The sequence below is a fragment of the Musa acuminata genome, chromosome BXJ2-6, assembly GCF_036884655.1.
Source record: "Musa acuminata AAA Group cultivar baxijiao chromosome BXJ2-6, Cavendish_Baxijiao_AAA, whole genome shotgun sequence".
NCBI classification, from domain to species: Eukaryota; Viridiplantae; Streptophyta; class Magnoliopsida; order Zingiberales; family Musaceae; genus Musa; species Musa acuminata.
In genome coordinates, this window is record NC_088343.1 from 43,896,549 (window position 1) to 43,915,265 (window position 18,717).

Consider the following 18,717-nt stretch of genomic DNA (forward strand, 5'->3'; position numbering starts at 1 on the left):
GAGACACAGCAACTAGTTAACGGGTCGGATTTGAACAGCATTATCGATCCGATCAGGTTAGGTTCGGGAATGTGTTGGAATTTGCACGATCACAACCGTACGCGTGTATAAAATAATGACCTCGTCTTTCTAATAATTAAGTGGGTTTAATTAAGCATGTAAACGCAAGTTTCGGAGTCGTTGCTTATTGGGAATTTTTCTGTTGCGTTCGGAAAAATGAAAGAGATGAGGACGACAAGGTAGTGCCCTTCAAATTGGGGTTTCTCGACACGGAGGAGTATTGTGGGAACGGATTAGACGGGAGGGGAAGAGAAGGCGTTTTCGATCATATCCTTCGCGAAGAAAGGTCCGCAATACCATATATTGCCGATTACTTTTCTTCTCTTTGCCGGAGTCTGTTTGTTGAAAGATTGTCGTGATTTCTCGATTATTAATTGGGAATTTTGGTTGGAGTTGTGATTGTTTTGGAGCAGTTTGGATTTCTCCCAATTCCTTTGGTCAATATCATCCTCTTCTCGCCGCATCGGATTTGACCCCGTCGAGAGTGAGGCGTATTATTGGGTTTGGGTTCCTACCAAGCACTACACTACGAACGTCATCCTCTTATTTGGCATGTCGAATTTGTCTTGGTTGAGATCTAGGGTTCATCCAACATAAATGGGGAGGGGATTCATAAAAATTATCGTGCTGGGGTTGTAAGTGTTGATGGATAATCTCGAGAAATATTCGATGAAGATGAAATTTTATGGAAGATTGTTTTCTGACGATTCTGGGGGATGAGAGAGAGGAACATTGTTGGAAGTTCATAAATGTGTAATGGAAAAAAACATGATGTTCTGTAGATGTCCAGATTTAACAATGTACATAATTGGGGATACCAGTATGTCTTCAGCGGGGAACATGTTGAGTCGGAGTAGGCCTGGATTATTTGGACATGATCGCATGTTTCCAGTCCGGAGTCTTATTCCTCACCCAATTGATGGTCTGACTCTTATGTAGAATGATGGATCCGAGTATTCTTTGACTCTTATCTGGAATGATGGATCCGAGTATTCTTTGACTCTTATCTAGAATGTTCGATCACAGTTTTACTTATTAATATCCACCAATTTTTACATGGGAGTCATGGTTCACTCATTTTGATCCGTCTTCCCTGACATTCTTTATCATGATCAGGTTATTATTCAGTATCCTGGATTGATAGAATATATTTGAAATATTACTCTCGCTTGCCTTTGTAACTAGGAAGATTTCTTTAAGTTTCAACATCATCATTTTCATGAGCTCACTGAATTGATTATGTTATCTCTATGCAGTATCTTTGGCCTCTATGCAATATTTTTTGCTTTGACAATATCAGTCTTGATATTATCATTTTCCTAGTAAATTAGATGCCAGATTTCATTGGTGTCTTCTGTTATTTCATGGGCTTCATCTTGAGAATTTCTTAGTCCTAATATTATGCTTTATATTACAACAGAAGCTACAGATTAGATTTCTTGATATCTTACGGTGGAGATTATGTATGTAGATTCTGTCAGTAGCAATGGCAACTTCTTTAGATCAATGGACGAGGGAGCTCAATGAAGCTTCAAAGCTTGCAGAGGATATTAGTGTGATGATATCTGAAAGGGGATCTTTGCCTCCATCAGGCCCAGATACCCAACGCCATTTAACTGCAATGAGGAGGAAGATAACAATTCTCCGGACCAGATTGGAGAGCTTGGAGTCTATTCTTTCGAAGCTTCCGAGTTTGCAACCAATGTATGTGTTTTTTAATTCCTTCAATTTTTCATTATTCAATACTTTTACCCTTTCTTTTGCCTGTAATTTCAGTTTTTCATTATTTTAGGATGGGTTTACTAGTAGTTCTAGGGTCAAGTTATTTGGAGTCTTGACTTGTTCTATCTAATGAGGGGGATACAGTAGAGTATTTTTTGACAAAATTAACTCTTCGCACTAAATTAGGCTGAGAGGTGAAAATGCTTTGAGAAAGATAAGAGAAAAAGAAGGAAAAGGAAAGATAGGAATCACAAGGGAGAAGAGGATAAAAGCAGAAAAGAACAAAAAGACAAGAGGTCTATGTCCTGTCAGTACTGTATTTCCAGAAGCAAAACTCTGTCTATTATTGTTTGTTTGGGAGAAGCTACCCTCATAGATAGCTCTCTAACAGGATCACTTTTAGTCAACCTGGGATTCTAAATGGAAGAAAAATAAACAGATTTAATGGCAATTGGTGAATCTCTTATGGACACAATGCACGGTAGGGAATTTCAGTTCTTCCAGACTCTTTTGACTGTTGAAAAATCAAAAATCTTGTTCTAGCTGTTCTGGTGAATCCTTTATCTGGGAACAGCCAACCCTGAAAATGTTGGTTACGCATTGGGACCTTGTTGTTGACACACAATGGTTTGGGTGATATCTTGAATATGCCCTTTTCAGATTTTAACTTTCAAGAATGCAGCAAAGTGAGTTAGCAAATGCAGATAGAAAGTTCACAAAAATTGTTTCTTTTGTGGAAAGGGGGATATATTGATGGTTTGGATGAGATATTGGAGGTAACTCAAAGAAACTAAGTATATGTACAAAAGAAACATGATATACAATATCCCAATCTGATTAGTTCAACATTAACTATGGGTTAGTGTCGACTGGTATATGAGTTACCACATGTGATACCAAACTAGCAAATTACATGTGATGTGTATCCCAGCAAATCTCTATTCTAATAGAGACATGCCTATAATATGGTGCCAGTGATGTGATGAACCATAGTCCCTCTGGACCTCACATCACCTGTAAAGATCTATGTGATATTTCTGATGATCTATCTGACGAGAACATGAGGATTTTAAGTGGTTAAGATTGTGCTCGATCTTTTTGGTTTGGAAAAGCCTTAATCTGGTGCCTTAGACCAACTCGGCAATCTCAGCTGATGATCGTGCCCGATTTGGTTAGCTTCATTTCAATTATATGAGTCACAACTCACCTTTGTCTTGTGAGTACCTCTTTTTGAAGGCGTAACAACCTACCTGGTTCGGCTGGGTTCGTGATGCAAGAAATTGTGTGCTAAAATAGTTTTCTTTTCTTTAATAGGAAACCAAAATGCAATTCTTTCCAGTTTCCTCCTATTTTGACTTCTTTTTAAGTAGCAGTTGCCTCTCCCTGTCTTCCATCTCACTTTTCTTTTTCTGTAACAGTTCAACTTTCTCTGCTGTCTAGTCCAGGCCATCACATCATAGCAACTCATCTGTTTCGTTTTTGTCTACCACATACTTGTTCACCTCTAGAACAGCCCTCACATTAGAGTGAATATTCTTAAAAGTGCAGTGTCGTATCTTCCAGTGTGATCCTATCTCCAAGAGTGTACATGAGAGATTGTGATGAATGTCTAAAGAGGTGGCAAAAAGTAAATTAAGCTCATCTTTAGACATCTCGATGAATAATCAAGGTGTTTAGGAACTTAAGCTCTTGAGCCTCTGCCTGATAATCCTTCAGAACTGCTTCTTTCTTTCTTGAATGACAATGTAAGAAGATTATTTTACTTGGAAGGTGTCTGGGAAGCAAAAACAACTGTATGATAGGAAGAGTTGGATTTTCATGGATGAGTTGTTTAGAAAACTTTATTTAAATAGGTTGAGCATGTCTCATGAGTAAAGATAGAGCTTGAAGCTATAATACCTGTATTGATATATATTACAAATATGCTGTCGTTGTGGCTGAAAACTAAAATTCTTGACACTCGGAGGAAACCAATCAAGCTCCAACTGAGTGTCGGCCATTTCCTTTGACCCCAAAAATTGTTGATCTGAATCTGGATCTCATGATTCCACAGGCTACTGAAAGTACATCAATGAAGACTTTTTGATGAACTTTATCCTGAAAATATTATGCTATCATCAGTGGAAAGCTATGAGTACTAGAGGTGGTTGATTTAGTGTATTCTTTTTTCTTTTTTTTTTTATAGAAGAGTAACGTCGTTGCAGCATTGAAAATTTTGTAGGCTCAGTGGAAAAGTTCATAGGTTCATCATTACAATGTTTTTTATTCTCCATATACTGCTGGTATAAATTTATTCATAATTATTATGAGTTCATATTTTTCATTTAACTAGTCTCTAATTTATGAGACATTCTACCACCATTTTGTGTTAGGTAGCATAAGGTGACAGTTTTTTCTCATGTACAGACAGAGCACTTGTAATTGTGATATCAATCTATCATTTTACATTAGGAAAATGATAAATAATCAATTTTTCATCTTTTATAAACTTCTTCTTAATGTAGAAAGGATAAGGAGTTAAATAAGCGTCAAGAAATGCTAGCAAATCTGAAATCTAAAGCGGACCAGATGGCATCTGAGTTAAATATGTCAAACTTCGGCAACAGGTTTGCCTTCAGTCCTTTCTAGTGGTATTTCTTTGTCTTTTAGTTTCTATCATATTCTAGTTTGCCAAAGTGTAAGGCATTTCAGTCTTTCTGATGTGAATCAAGTTGGTGTCTCATCTTTTGCATGTGTGGCTTATTGGTGGACTTTTGTTATCATGGTAGCTCACTAGTTAGTCATCAAGTTAACTATCCATTTAAACATAGGAAGGACTTGTTTGGAGATGGTAAAAAGTCAGCTGATGTGGTAAGCAGAACTGCTGGGTTGGATAATCAAGGTATCGTTGGTTTACAAAGGCAAATTATGAGAGGTATGCTCTGATAATTTTTGTTCCTGTCTTCAATAGTTTGTTTTCTATTTGACCTATATCTATTTATTGGTTCTGTAGAACAAGACGAGGGCCTTGAAAAGTTGGAGGAGACTGTGTTAAGTACAAAACATATTGCACTAGCAGTTAATGAAGAATTGGATCTGCATACAAGATTAATTGTATGTAACATCATGATCGAGTTCTTTCTAATGTCAATTTTTTTCAGAACTTTAGCAGTCACTATTAACTGTGTTTTTGGGCTGATGCAGGATGATCTCGATGAACATGTTGACATAACTGACACGCGGCTACAGGTATTATCATTCTTTCTTTTCATTAGCTTATTTGACCTCAATGAGTCTAATGGCACCACCATCTCACCCAAACGTAGTACTTATTTCCTTTTGCTTCTTTTGTTCCCTTTTGAACAAAACTTCATATTGTAAATACATAAAACCATAATAGCCATAGGAGAAATGGATACTGGTATATGTCTTAAGGAAACAATGCGATCCATCTAGTTTTCAAAATCTAGACTTTTTGAGGTTATACTTTGTTTGGATCCTGCTTTAGACTGAACTCTTTACCATGTAAAGTTTTTTTTTTTTTTGAAGAAACATAGGTTAGATTTTTGATGTACAAGTGCCAGTATCTGACTGAGCAACTGTAATTATGAAATAGACATTGCTTCTCATTTGTTGACTTCATGCAGAGAGTGCAAAAGAGGCTGGCAATCCTAAGCAAGCGCACAAAAGGTGGTTGTTCGTGCATGTGTCTGCTCCTTTCTGTAGTAGCAATTGTGATTCTGATCGTGATAGCATGGGTTCTCATCAAGTACTTGTAGAAAGGGCACCAAGTATCTAATATGCCATTTATATGGATCTGCATGATGCTAGTCTTGCGTGTTTATATCCTGAGATTTCACTTGGTATTCCTGGGAGAATGGCAAAATAATATCCGCACTTTTTTGCTTGATATAATATGGAAATATCTCTTAATTTGTTGTGTTTGCATTCTGCCTCCTCGTGACATGTTTGCTTCCAGCAACAATGCTGGAATTTGCATTATGGCACATGGCTGGCTTCCGCTGGAAGAGTCGGAGGGCAATCCATAGCAATTTGGAGGAGACGCCAGCCTTCACAGGTGATGGGGAATGTGTTATATATATATATATATATATATATATATATATATATATATATATATATATATATATATGTCCTACCGTGTTATGCTCATGTTTTGGTTGGACTATATGTATCATTGTGAAATCTAAAGAAGTTTTGCACTAGCTATCAACTATATATGAGTGAATTTTTGAATAAAAAATTAATTTTGAAAATTTTTAAGATAGTGTCTCAACTTTTAAAAATTTTCACAGAATATTTTTTAAAATGATTATTCTGTCTCCATTGACCATTGTCTTTTGCTCTGTCTCTAGTCATGCTTCTATTGCGTTGATCTTCTCTTTCACTAAATGTCCAACAATAGAGGCACTACAACTCTTGCTAGACTAGCGAGGAGGTTGTGGGTCATCCCCCTCCCTTCTTGCGCCTAACTGATGACAATGACAAGGGGGTGGGGGATGGGAGGGTTAGTAAGGGCGTGTTCTCTTCTTCATCGATAGTCGATGGTGAGAAAGAGGTATGAGGAGACCTTTATCGTCAATAATGGAGGTTACAAGGGAAAGTAAGCCACCCCCTCTTTCCTTTCTTATGGTTATGGAGAATAGGTCTAGCATGAGTCATGCGATTGTTATAGTGAGATTCGATGAGGAGACCTACTCAAAAATAGGAGTAGGTGTAATGATGAAAGCATGAGTAAAATGATCATTTCATATAATCATACATTCTATAAAATTCTCAATTTTAATAACTTCTTTTATATGTATATATATATATGTATATATATATGTATATATGTATATGTATATATGTATATATGTATATATGTATATGTATATATGTATATATGTATATGTATATATGTATATGTATATATATATATATATGTATATATATACACGAACGTACGTACGTAAATACATCTACAACGCGGTGCGGCGGTTCCGTCTACCATTTCCTCCGAAACCCCACACAACGGCCGACCCCACGGCCACAGAGGCGCAAACAAGTCTCTTCAATTCCATATCTCCACCACCCGATACGTCAAACCCTTCTGCGTCCTCCTCCTCTAGTTGAGGAATCTTATAAGCTGTTCTCTTTTGATCACCACTTGCTTTCCTCGATCGTTCGCCTCCGGCGGTTGGACCTTTGGGGAGGGGGAAGGGGGGATTCTTAACCACCCCTTGATCCGTCTATATTTTCCTTCGGACCTTGGGTGTTCGTCGCGATTGCGATGGCTGCTCCACCTGCAAGGGCTCGGGTCGACTACGATTACCTCATCAAACTTCTCCTGATCGGCGACAGCGGTAACGGTTTCCGTTCCCCTCTCGTTCCAATGGATTCAGTGGCTTGCGTGTATGTTTCCTTTGATTTGCTTAAGTTTCGGGTCTTCCCTTCCCCTGTTTGGGTGAGATCTTTGTGCGTTCTTGATTCAAGGAGTATATGGCTCGATCAGTCAATGTGGTTGGGATGGATCAGCATAAAAGCATAGATTTTCTTGGGCTCTGTCTATGGGGGGATCACAGTTCGGGTGTTGGTTTGAGATAGGGAATCCGTTTGGGTTTGTCGAGTAAGATATGGGAGCTCGATCTCGTTGGATCTTACACTTCTGATTAACATATTGGATTTCTTTAGGCATGGTATCCAAAGTCGATCATTCGATGGTGCTTCATGCTAGATTCCAATGCTCTTTCTTTGCTCCCAATATTACTTGTAAACGAACAATCCAATTATTTATTTTCTTTTTCTCTGGGAGAACGCTTCGACATCAAGGTTGTTGTCTAGGCAGCGCATTCTTTTCTTCTATTCTATTGAGTATAAGATTAATCTGTTAGGAAAGGCTTAAATGTTTTCTTTTTGCATTTTCATGTTACGGATTGAGTGTTGTGCATGGTCTAGTCAGCTCATTTGGAGTATTTTTTATTCCCTCAGTTAAATTTTAGCTGTGCATACTGTGTATGTTGTCCTTCTCGATCAGAATTTATCAGGTTCTTAAATCTTCTTGATTAGATAAATCTTTCGGATGAGATTTCATTGTTTGGTTGGTTGGGATATTATGAATATGCAAGTTATAGGACTTAGTTGGGAACCTGGTTACACATGAATGATGCTGGAGAGATGTGATCATAATCTTTAGAAGTTTTTATTTGATTAAGGAAACTTGATAGATACTCTAACTTGAGGGCAGAAATTTGATCCGAAATGGTAAATTTTGTATGGATGTGTTAAATTTAGTAAAAATGAGAGTAACCATGGCAAGTTTATTTTGCTAAATGAGTTTTATGTTGTTCTTTTATTAGCTTCGTTTATGGCTCCGAAGTGGATGTTCTGGGCTCTAGTTAAGCTGGTATGACTCATGTTGGTTCAATTTAAGATACATAAAGTAGAAGTCACTTTCTTATCTATTTCTTTCCTTTCTTTTTCTTAACTTTATTCTAAAAGTTTGAATCATAATTTAGATTTTTAGCTGTCCAGAAGTTTGTAATTTCTTTTAGTTTACATTTTCCTGGTATTTGTTTCAAGGTCATTTGATCTCTAACCCAGATTCATAAGAAATTTGTATGATTTTATCGAAGGTCTAGCCTAGCTGGTAAAGGCTTTGATAGCTTATCATAAGGTCTTGGGCTTGAATCCTACCTTCGTCATTTACCCTTTGTGAAAAAAATATATATAATCCTTCTATCCTTGGCTTGGTAAGAAAAGATCCTTTTGTATTCATCTTTGTTTTTTCTCTTCTTTGGTTTGAGTAGTTTCTTGTCATAAAATTGTTTGTTCTTGAGCCAAGATCTATCATCATCCTCCATAAAGAATTGAGCTCTAACTTGTTTGGACTTTCTAAACTTGGTTTACAAGTGATCACAGTGATGGAGTAATGTAGATTTCAGTTTATATCTTTGCACTGTATCTAAATCCATTAAGAAAGTCATTGTATCTATCCTTGCTCTGAATGCTCCATTGTTTATAGATAAGAAATTTGAACATTTTAGTCAAATTTTCCTTACATGATGATGCCTCTTTTGAATCTATATGAGGGTTCATTGTATTGATGAGCCTTTTTCTGCAGGTGTTGGGAAGAGTTGTCTCCTTTTGCGTTTCTCTGATGGCTCGTTTACGACAAGTTTCATTACTACTATTGGGTGCGTTATGTTTCAGGCACTGCTAGATTCATTATTCTTTTCGCCTTCCGACTTATGATTGTTTTGTTGCTGCCTAATATCCATAATATTCCAGTTCTGATTGCAATTTGCTGGTGTTTACACAGTATTGATTTTAAGATAAGAACTATTGAGCTGGATGGCAAGCGAATTAAACTTCAAATTTGGGATACTGCTGGTCAGGAGCGCTTTCGAACTATAACAACCGGTAGTTCTTTCTCCCTCCTGAAGTTGGTCTGTTACTAGGTGCATCTCTTACATATTATAGTTTTCCAAATGTTTTCTGGATCAACTTCTTCTAATTTTGTTCCCTTGCAGCTTACTATAGAGGTGCCATGGGAATTTTGCTTGTTTATGATGTCACTGACGAGTCGTCCTTTAACAGTAATCACCTTTTGTGCTTGTTATTTCCGTAGCATAGTTTCGGTGTAATTTTCTTTCTGATTCCGTTAGTGCATGGTTTTCGCAATGGACAGACATAAGGAATTGGATCTGCAACATTGAACAACATGCTTCTGATAATGTCAACAAGATTCTTGTTGGTAACAAGGCTGACATGGATGAAAGCAAACGGGTTTGTGTTCTCCTAGTCCATTTCAGCTTGTTGGCTTACGACTCATCTTTTCCTGTTCATACATGCACACAAGATTCTGCCAAAGAGGATGTTTAAACTGTGATTCACAGGCTGTGCCGACCGCAAAGGGACAAGCACTGGCTGATGAATATGGAATCAAGTTTTTTGAAACAGTAAGCAGTAATATGTTATGCATTCATTTTCTACTTTTATGCTCTCATGGTAGTTTATGGTAAATTTTGCATGCTGCAGAGTGCAAAGACAAACCTAAATGTGGAGCAGGTCTTTTTTTCGATAGCTAGAGACATCAAGCAAAGACTTGCAGAAACTGATACCAAAGCTGAGGTAGAAAGTTTATCGAATAACAAATCACTCCGAGTATGGAAGCTTAATCAGTTGGTTTGAGTGCAGGATCGGACGATCAAGATTAACAAACCGGACCAGGCAGCTGCCGAGGGTACCGCAGCAGCGAAATCAGCATGCTGTGGGTCTTGAGAAAGCGATCGGAGAGGTGGTGGATGGATTGGATGTATTATCTGGGAACTAATTTGCTTATGGTCCTTCACTGATGCTACGAATATAATGAACATATGGTGGGTGATTGTAATTTTAATCCTCCCATGTGTTTTTCATAAGTTGGTTCTTAGACTGGCGAAGTAATCTGACATTTATTTCCTTTTGGGATTGGAACTCCTTACATTGCATGTCATATGTTCTTATGACGACAGTACTTTGGGTTCTACCAGAACGGGGGATGTAATTATATTGTTCGTCTTTGGCAGTTCATACATTCTACTAGTGTTGTTGTGTGAATATTGGGATCTTAGTTTCTTGTTGGACCAAACAAAAATTATTTGCAGCAGGGCAGCATGATAGATCCTATACATACACAGTACGGAAAATGGAACTAAAACTAAAAATTCTAGAATACATCAGTGTGAGCGATCAACCATGGGAATATTGTCTACGATCTCCAACCTTGGTACAAGCTCGAGATCGTTACACAATGGCGGTAAGTTCAAGTCCAAAGGCATCCCTCTCCCGTCGCCCGTGGCCCTGTGCCATCTCATATGCCCTCCTAAGGCCTGTCCGACGGCGAACTCGAGGCCGCAGATGGAGCACTCGTGGAGCTTCGGCTTCCCAGCAGCACCGCCTTGCGGTCGGCCATGGTCATTGCCAGCCGCCCTCAGCTTCTTGTGGCTTGCTCGGTGGCCTCCGAGCGCTTGGAAGGAAGGGAACCGCCGGCTGCATGTTTTGCACTCGAATACTCGTCCCGACGACTTCTCGCTCTCCCCTACGCCGCCTCCTCGAGACAGAAGCATTAGAATATTGACCATTCTAATCCTGTCCATCTCTTCTCCTCCTCCTCCAAATCTGTATCTTTTCATGTCTTAAGCTGAAGGGGAAGAACGAAACCTATACATGCATATAGGTTTGCTGAGTGGTGAATGATGAAGAGGCGACAGGTCTGAAACAAGCTGGATTGCGAAGGTAACCTGGTTGACACGTAAATGATAGACAGTGGTGAGGAGAGATCGGTTGTCTTGTTGCAACACGAGGTCAATGCTCCTCTTCTAGAACTGAACGAGAAGTAAACGTTGCTCACGTTGACCTAAAAGGGCTTGACAGAAGCAAAGCACAGAAGAGTACGTGTGTGCATGCGTTGTTCCATCCCAATCTAGTTAGCTCATGCCAGAACTGACGAGAGCTTATTGTTGACGCTGTTTTACGTTTAGAATGGCCGACATGCTATTGAATACTGGTCATCATGATGATCTTCTTCATCATGAGCATGTGCAGATGGGATGAGTGACATGTTTACTTACATGAGAAAGAAGCTGAGGAAGGTTTGCCGGTTGGGAAAGTCCATGGCAATCTAGGTTGAGAAGGTTCCTCGAAGCTGTCCGCCATAGGTATCGCTCGGTCAACCAAAGAGCTGAGGATTGTCGATGGCTCTGGATGAAGTATGACAAGGAGAAAAGCAATTAACATCTTTCATATTCCGGTCAACTCAGCTTTTGTTGTAGATTGCAGACCAAGTGTGTGTGTGTCATTTTTTGTTGACTTCATTGAAGTCCAATTGACTTTGCATGCAGAAAAGTTGACTACAAGGAACAGACTGGTTGGGTTTCTGAAGACGAAGGGGAAGGAATCGGATTTGCATACCTTCACGCATACATGTGTTGATAGATAGTGGTCCGAATTTGGACAAGTCAAAGTTGTCTTGCATTGTTTGACAGCAAGGCTGTTGATGCCATCTAAAGATTGGAGATCGCAAAGCACTCAGATCAAAAGTTCGATGTGTTTGTGTGGAAGACTGTCTTCTTGGAAATGGAACTCAAGCAATGTCTTCACTTCCTACCACCAAATGTCCATGGAAAAGCAATAAGGTTGAAGTCAACAAACCAACAGCAGCAGTGAAACCGAATTCGCTGAGCAATTGTGTGGAAAAACTGATTGGACTGTCTCTTCAAGAAAGGAAAAATATTGGACTGTGATCTGTACACTGCCGATTGCCATTGATCTTATTATCGGCATTCCCTTCTGCCAAATCAACACCAGAACTCTAGCTCATTCCAGAAGTATCAGTTGAAAGAGGCAATCAAATCCAATGATCGAAAAATTATCCTGGTGCGACGTCTATCAATACCCAATTGTTGGGCATAAAGGAAAAAGAGAGAGAAAGCAGTTCAATGCTCATCTCAAGGTGGCAATCGACCAGACAGATATTGGCACTACTTATCTTGTAGCTCATTTCCGTAATTGTCTGCTATGTCACAGAATTGTTGCTTGTAACTCGCATCATGTTCATGGGACAAAGGCATCTCATCTCCTCTCACTTCATCTTCCAAGTCTATCACCATGTTGTGCAGCAAGCAGCAAACAAGAATTATGCTCGGCAGCCTATGCTTATCAGGTCTCCACATCTCCCCTGAATGATCTTCCACACGCTCAACCTTGCCAATGCTCTCTCCGCCACCACCCTGGTTGCAGAAAGTCTTTTGTAGAACTCAATTTGGTCGTATGAAAGATCCTTTCCTCAGTAGGGAGTGAAACGCCATGGAAGAAGGGAGTAGCTGCAGTCTCCAATTATCTAATCCCTCACTTCTGAACCTTCAGGAAGCTCCACCTTCTCTCCATTTAGCCTCATACCTTTCTCACACATCCTGAAGAAGCCTGAGCTGCATAAAACCATGAACCCAATCATGCTTCTGGGCCAGCCAGTGATTGTATCTAAGATGTTGGATACCTCTGTGCTCCGTCTCCTCTACAAACTGCCAAGTCACCTGGAAAATAGTTGAGTGGTTCATCCCAAATGATACTCCAATATTCAATAGTGACTCGCCAGAGCCTAATCTTCTCAGAGCAACAGCTACTTGATTTTCTACAGAAAGGATTTTGCCATCTGCGAAAGCAAATTTTGATGCTTTTGCTATCAAGTCATTCCTGACCAATGAGCATATGTAGTTGAAGGTCTTCCTTGACATCTTAAAAACCGACTCAAACTTTCTAGGTTCTTGGGATAATGATAAGTGTCCTGGAAGCATTACCATTGTGTGTCTGAAAAATGGTCGGAGATTATCACATGGTCTTCATATAATAGCAAACTAAAACTGCTCACTATAAATTCATCGCTTCATGCAAGTCAATGCATAATGCTGAGAACAAGCAATATCATGAGAGTTACATGGTATAGCCAAAAACAAGATAGAAGCCATGTTAGTCAATAGGTAGAATGCTGATGTACAAAATCTATGAGTACCTTAATGATAAAGAAGGCACTCTCATTTTACTACTCCACATAAGTCCAAATTAATGCGTCCATACAAGACCCTATCATTAGGAAGCAGATATGGTTTGCTTCCAATGAAACTCATACAAAACTTGCTAAAGAAAGTTAGGTTCACTTGTTTTTTCACCTAGGAAAGTCTATTGTTGCTGAGCTACTAAACCCATCATCATTTCATCAATTCAACAAGTTATAAAAGATGCTCTCATCCAATACAAAATTATAATTCTTTGATTTGTGTTTGTCACACAACCAGGTTGTCTGTTGCATAGTCATAGACACAAAGTTTCATGTCAAGACAAAGTATAAGGAACAAAACTTCCGCTTTTTAGTCTTTATATTTCATTTTGAAAAGGAACGGTTCTTGGTAAATTAATTTTAACTACAATTTTGGGCCACTCTTCATAAAGACTGCTGAAGAAAGTCCCAATGAAGAAGATAGGCTAAGAGGATAATCCACATTCAAACTTGGGCTGTGCCAAACAATATAAACAGAACATGATTACATTTTGTTTTAGTATTAATAAGATAGATTATTTATTAATGTCAAATGAGGTCTATTGTTACATCAGAAGTATCACAACATCACAGAAGCAAAGTAACTGAAACATAAAGCATGCAAGAAATATTATGTCAAGTCCATAAGACAAATATCTGTATATTTCACTTGATATACAAATTATGACAAGTTGGCTAATAGCCAATACCGAAACATATGATTCCATGAGGAGCATATAACTTTTAAAGCTAATGACACAAATTGCTAGTGTCAAGTAATCATAATCAGCGGTCTTGTAGCCTAATTTAGAAAAATGATAAAAGCGGTACTTAAGTTTAATACCTTATGTTCGATGTGAAACATGAATCAGTATATTGTTCCTTTTTGCTACTTGAGCAGCTCTGCAACATAAAACCCCTCTATGTTGAAACCGACATTTGCAAGATAACATCAACAATTTGGTTGTTTACATCTGCATAACTATCTATCATCTATTAGCATAGCCTCTTTAGAATTGCATATCTAGCAAGGCTTACCTTCTGTAGTTTCTGACTTGCGTTCCATCAGGATGAGCAATGTATACATGCATTATATCCAAAGAGAAAAAGAACAGTTGTGTCAATTGGGTGGGAAAGACTTTATCGAAAAAGATTATCAAGAACAGGTCTTTGGTATCATCTCTGAGGTGCAAACCTCAAAAGTTTCATATTTTAGAAATGATTAATCTATTTGGAAGGTAAATTGAGCCTCTAATAGGATCTTGTGAAAGATCCTTTGGTAAAAAGAAGAAAGGTAAAAACCCCAACTTGGCAATGAGATTTCTGCCAAGAATTTGAAAATTTTATCAGTAAGAGAATCATCCGAATGCAATCTCAAAGCGTAATGGACCAGATTAATCTGAAATGTCATGAAAGTTTGCTCAAGGAAAGAAAAGCTTCAGATGGTAAAATGTGATAGCTAGACTTGATGCTAAAATAGATATTTCTAATACATAACAATCTCGATAAATACGATAAATTAGTCAATCGATTTCTCGAAAAGCTTGTTCCTTTAGAAAGGGAACCGGAGCCCAGTAACAGGACATGGAAATCAGAAACCATATCTTCTTCCCCATTACATGTAATACAATTCTTTGAAATACTAGCAATATGGCAGTAACCACTAATTGGCACATTATCGATGACAACTTTGAAATACCAGATAGATGTTAGCAACTACTAGGTTTTGCCACGATGATAATGATGCATAAACAGTACCTAAAAGAGCATCAAGATTTCGATTCGGGCACATATCCATTACCAAAATCACTCAGGAATCCCAATCTAACAAGCGAAAGAACATGAGACCCATCGAAAATAATCTGACTCCTACAAGAAAAGAAGTCGCAAATCGGAGATCAATGTTTCCATGGAATAAGCAAGATCAAGCGGAGTCATCTCACCAGTCACCACCTACCCGCGCCACAGCCGCCTTCCTCCTCTTCTTTGACCCTCTGACAGGGCTCATGATCACAACCCCATCACCAAGAACTGGATTTGGCAAAAGGGATGAACAGAAAAGGAGGGACGGAGGCAGAAAGAAAGAGACAGAGGTCGCCAGGAGAGGTGGCATGACGCACGTGACGCTTAAATGTCTGTGTCCGAGAGACCAACACGACGTCTCGCTTTCGCGCCCTGTTTCGTGTTTAGAGGTCACAGCGGCCAACTACAGTATCCTCCTACGGCCCACGGCCCACGGCCCACAGACCAATTAAGGATGCTCTCTCTCTCTCTCTCTCTCTCTCTCTCTCTCTCTCTTCCCGACTCTTCGTAGACGAGCAGTACAAGCTGATTGCAAAGGTTAGACTTAGAATATGAGGTGTGATGTTCCAAATGGAAGATTTTGACCGTTCTCATTCTTCCATATTCAATCTCCAAGGAACGAAAACGGTGGTGTTTCTTTATTCGCATCGAGTCTATCACGCAAAGTGGTTCAAATCTCATGACGCAGGAAGCTTCAAACGCGTACACAAACGGGGTTCTTGTTTCAGTGGACCCCAATGGGTCAACGAATCACAACCACATGTTCACGAACCCAGGGATACCCGATTAGGACAGCGAGGTCATTCAGGAGTGACGTGGTCTGGGACCCATCGCACGGGACCCCACTTTCAAAAGGTGGCGAATGCCCCTTGAAAGCGGTCGGCGGACGCTGTCGCTCGTGTTGCTTCGCAGCGAAGGAGGACGAGTCAAAGCAGCGAATCCGTAAACCGCGTAAACTGTAAGTAACCCTTCTTCCGCCCATGCCGAGCCACAGACTCACGTACAGTTCACTGCAAATTAAGCATGAAACAGAGGGAACCTTCGCAGCTGCAGCGATCTGAAACCCAGACCTCCTCAAACGCACGCTTTGCTTATCCATAGCGTGTTGGAAGCGTAAGCAGTCGCGACATTTGACGTGAATGCGCGCACGGTAAGCGATCGCAGAATCTGCACGTATAAATCAACAGCGCGGAGCCTCTCGACCAGTGCAACAATTCGTATCTCGGAAAGAGTTCAAGGCATCGAGCCGCTGGATGAAGCGTTCAAGAGAAGCAGAAGAAGAAGAAGAACAAGCAGCAGGCGCGGAGCTGTTGCTGTTGCTGTCGCTCTCCTGCGGGGATAAGCCTGCGACGGTTCGCAAGAAGGTCAGAGCGGCGGAGGGCGTGTTCGAGTGCAAGATTTGCAGCCGCCAGTTCCCGACGTTCCAGGCTCTCGGCGGCCACCGGACCAGCCACAACCGCCCGAGGGTCGATCGTTCCACGTCGAGACGCAGCGTGCACCGGTGCTCCATCTGTGGCGTGGAGTTCGCGATGGGGCAAGCTCTGGGCGGCCACATGCGCCGACATAAGCCCATGGCCGAGGACTCGAAGAAGCGGAGTGATCCGAAGAAGATGGACTTGACAATGGCTGATCCAGAGTTCGGTGATCTGCATCGAGTCCGCAAGACTGGTTCTCACTGTCAGCTGCTTCAGCTGTTCGTATAGAATACGCAAATTCTATATGTATAGGGTTTCATCGTGAGATATTATTCTATTCTTTCGTATTTTCCTATAATAAATGGAGTAGATGATCATATACTCCGTCTGAGGCTACAAATTGGTTCATATGGAATTTAGTGAGTTTGGCTTTCATAGATCTTACGATTCAAGAAATAGCATGCTTCAACAACAAATAAAATAAAATAAAATAACTAAAAATTCGATGCAAAACAATTAACGAGTAATCCTACTATTTGTTTTTACACTCTCTCATGGAAAAATTTACACTTTTCTCTCACTCTCTTTAAAAATCGCCTCTCTAAATAACATAAAATATATCTCACATTTGACTCTATTCCATAAAAAAAAACTTTTAGATAAAATGAGAACTAAATCCTAATTTTTAGGATTTTTTTTCCTTTTCATACAAAAATTCTTTCGTCAATTCTAATAATTTGTCTAATATAAAAAGATGCAAAAACGATCTCGATATTTCATCACGGATCAATAACAAATAAAAAATATACTAGAAAGTTGATAGAAAAATTAACAACAAATTATCCTATTCAAGCATGACTTTATATATATATATATATATATATATATATATATATATATATATATATATATATATATATATATATATATGTATGCACTCACATATAAAGTTCAAAAAATTCATGCATTTCTCTCACCCTCTGTGGAAACTTAGAAAACACTTCTATAAATATCCAGAAATATAGAAATATCTAAAATATTTCTCATATTTGGTTCTACTCTACCAAAACCTTAGAGATAAAATAATATATTTATAAAAAAAATAAATCCTAATTTTTATATATATTTTTTTTCCATGAGGACTCGTTTTCATGCTAAAATTCCTTCGTTAATTCTAATAATTCTAATAATTTCTATACATCATAATTTGATGTGTGGTTGATGGAATATTATATGTAGCTGATCCATGGATATAAAGCGAAGAGAACGCACTGAAACCAGCAAACCAATGGCAAGAAATGGTCCGAGAATTCTCTGTCATGGCTGTCTTCTCATCCGCTTCTATCCGCCTAAAATAGAAGGCCATTCCGAACCATGCAAAACATAGACACTGCAATTGTATATATACCTCCTCGTCTCTCTTCCTCCTCATTCCAACAATCTCATCGCACCCAAAACTCATCATATCCAGTCCGGAGACCGAGAAGACCACAATGGCCACAGCAAAGGCGAGCTGCATTGTGATCCTGCTGGGTCTGCTGCTTCTGACGGTGTCACCGGCGGCCGCTGACACCATCTTACCAGTGGTGACTTCGAATGATATGTCGCCTGCGCCGGCAGCGAGTGAACCGGCCTCCTCTGAGAAATGCCATGCCCACTGCATCACAAACAACTACTGGAGAGTCGTCTGCAACCTCAAGTGCTACCACAGCATCACTGCGAAGGCCCGCTAAGGAAGTATGCGAGGTATAGAAGAGCTCTATCTCTGTAACCTTTGCCATTTACGTTGCTTAAGATTGGTTGTTGATGTTTGATTGTTTTGCATGAACTGATGGCTCGAAGAATCCATGAAAGAGCTCCTTTGAGATGGGGAAGAGAAGAAGGGTGTTCTTGCTAGCTATGATACGACAACAAATAAGAATCCGTGTGAGCTCTTTTGGCCAAGGCGTTTAAGATACATTTGAAGTGTCTTGACAGATTCATGGATGTAATTCGTATATATATATTTCCTATTTTCCCTGACATTTGATGGATTTCAAAGGGTTGCCTTCGTTTTTCTGTTCTGAAGTTAATAATTATTTTAAAATATTTAATCTCAAGTTAATAATAATACATCCATCAAACTGAAGGTTGTATGAAGTTTTGCTTGATGTGTTCCTCCAA

General features: G+C 39.3%; 4 protein-coding genes and 1 long non-coding RNA gene across 18 annotated transcripts; 4 read left to right on the plus strand and 1 right to left on the minus strand.

Moving 5' to 3' along the window:
• The first annotated feature begins 182 nt into the window (after positions 1–182).
• Positions 183–5,694, plus strand: LOC103990152 (syntaxin-52). Its single transcript, XM_009409203.3, has 7 exons — positions 183–346; positions 1,532–1,764; positions 4,287–4,388; positions 4,593–4,696; positions 4,775–4,875; positions 4,966–5,010; positions 5,409–5,694. Exons 2-7 carry the CDS (start codon positions 1,547–1,549, stop codon positions 5,538–5,540), a joined length of 702 nt encoding a protein of 233 aa, XP_009407478.2. The 5' UTR covers positions 183–346; positions 1,532–1,546; the 3' UTR covers positions 5,541–5,694.
• A 1,099-nt stretch (positions 5,695–6,793) lies between these two features.
• Positions 6,794–10,347, plus strand: LOC135615859 (ras-related protein RABE1c-like). Its single transcript, XM_065114899.1, has 8 exons — positions 6,794–7,127; positions 8,885–8,957; positions 9,083–9,183; positions 9,294–9,359; positions 9,452–9,549; positions 9,660–9,722; positions 9,802–9,894; positions 9,961–10,347. The coding sequence occupies exons 1-8, from the start codon at positions 7,055–7,057 to the stop codon at positions 10,042–10,044; spliced, it is 651 nt and encodes a 216-aa protein (XP_064970971.1). The 5' UTR covers positions 6,794–7,054; the 3' UTR covers positions 10,045–10,347.
• Positions 10,348–10,435: 88 nt separating this feature from the next.
• On the minus strand, positions 10,436–15,439 carry LOC135615860 (zinc finger protein ZAT11-like). 14 transcript variants are annotated; one of them, XM_065114904.1, is made up of 5 exons: positions 14,181–15,439; positions 11,716–13,110; positions 11,376–11,504; positions 11,046–11,129; positions 10,436–10,965 (listed from the first exon to the last, which is right to left on the minus strand). In XM_065114904.1, the coding sequence occupies exon 5, from the start codon at positions 10,935–10,937 to the stop codon at positions 10,482–10,484; it is 456 nt and encodes a 151-aa protein (XP_064970976.1). In that variant the 5' UTR covers positions 10,938–10,965; positions 11,046–11,129; positions 11,376–11,504; positions 11,716–13,110; positions 14,181–15,439; the 3' UTR covers positions 10,436–10,481. The 14 variants fall into 14 exon arrangements, 12 of the variants coding, with proteins under 12 accessions (XP_064970976.1, XP_064970978.1, XP_064970975.1 ...); XM_065114906.1 differs by having other exon boundaries at positions 10,436–11,504; positions 14,181–14,239; positions 15,095–15,205; positions 15,294–15,431; XM_065114903.1 differs by having other exon boundaries at positions 11,046–11,504.
• A 953-nt stretch (positions 15,440–16,392) lies between these two features.
• Positions 16,393–16,842, plus strand: LOC135614009 (zinc finger protein ZAT8-like). Its single transcript, XM_065111002.1, has one exon. The coding sequence runs from the start codon at positions 16,393–16,395 to the stop codon at positions 16,840–16,842; it is 450 nt and encodes a 149-aa protein (XP_064967074.1).
• Positions 16,843–17,855: 1,013 nt separating this feature from the next.
• Positions 17,856–18,612, plus strand: LOC135613804 (uncharacterized). The gene is made up of 2 exons (XR_010487379.1): positions 17,856–18,300; positions 18,397–18,612. It is a non-coding gene; the product is annotated as an uncharacterized LOC135613804 (long non-coding RNA).
• Positions 18,613–18,717: the final 105 nt, after the last annotated feature.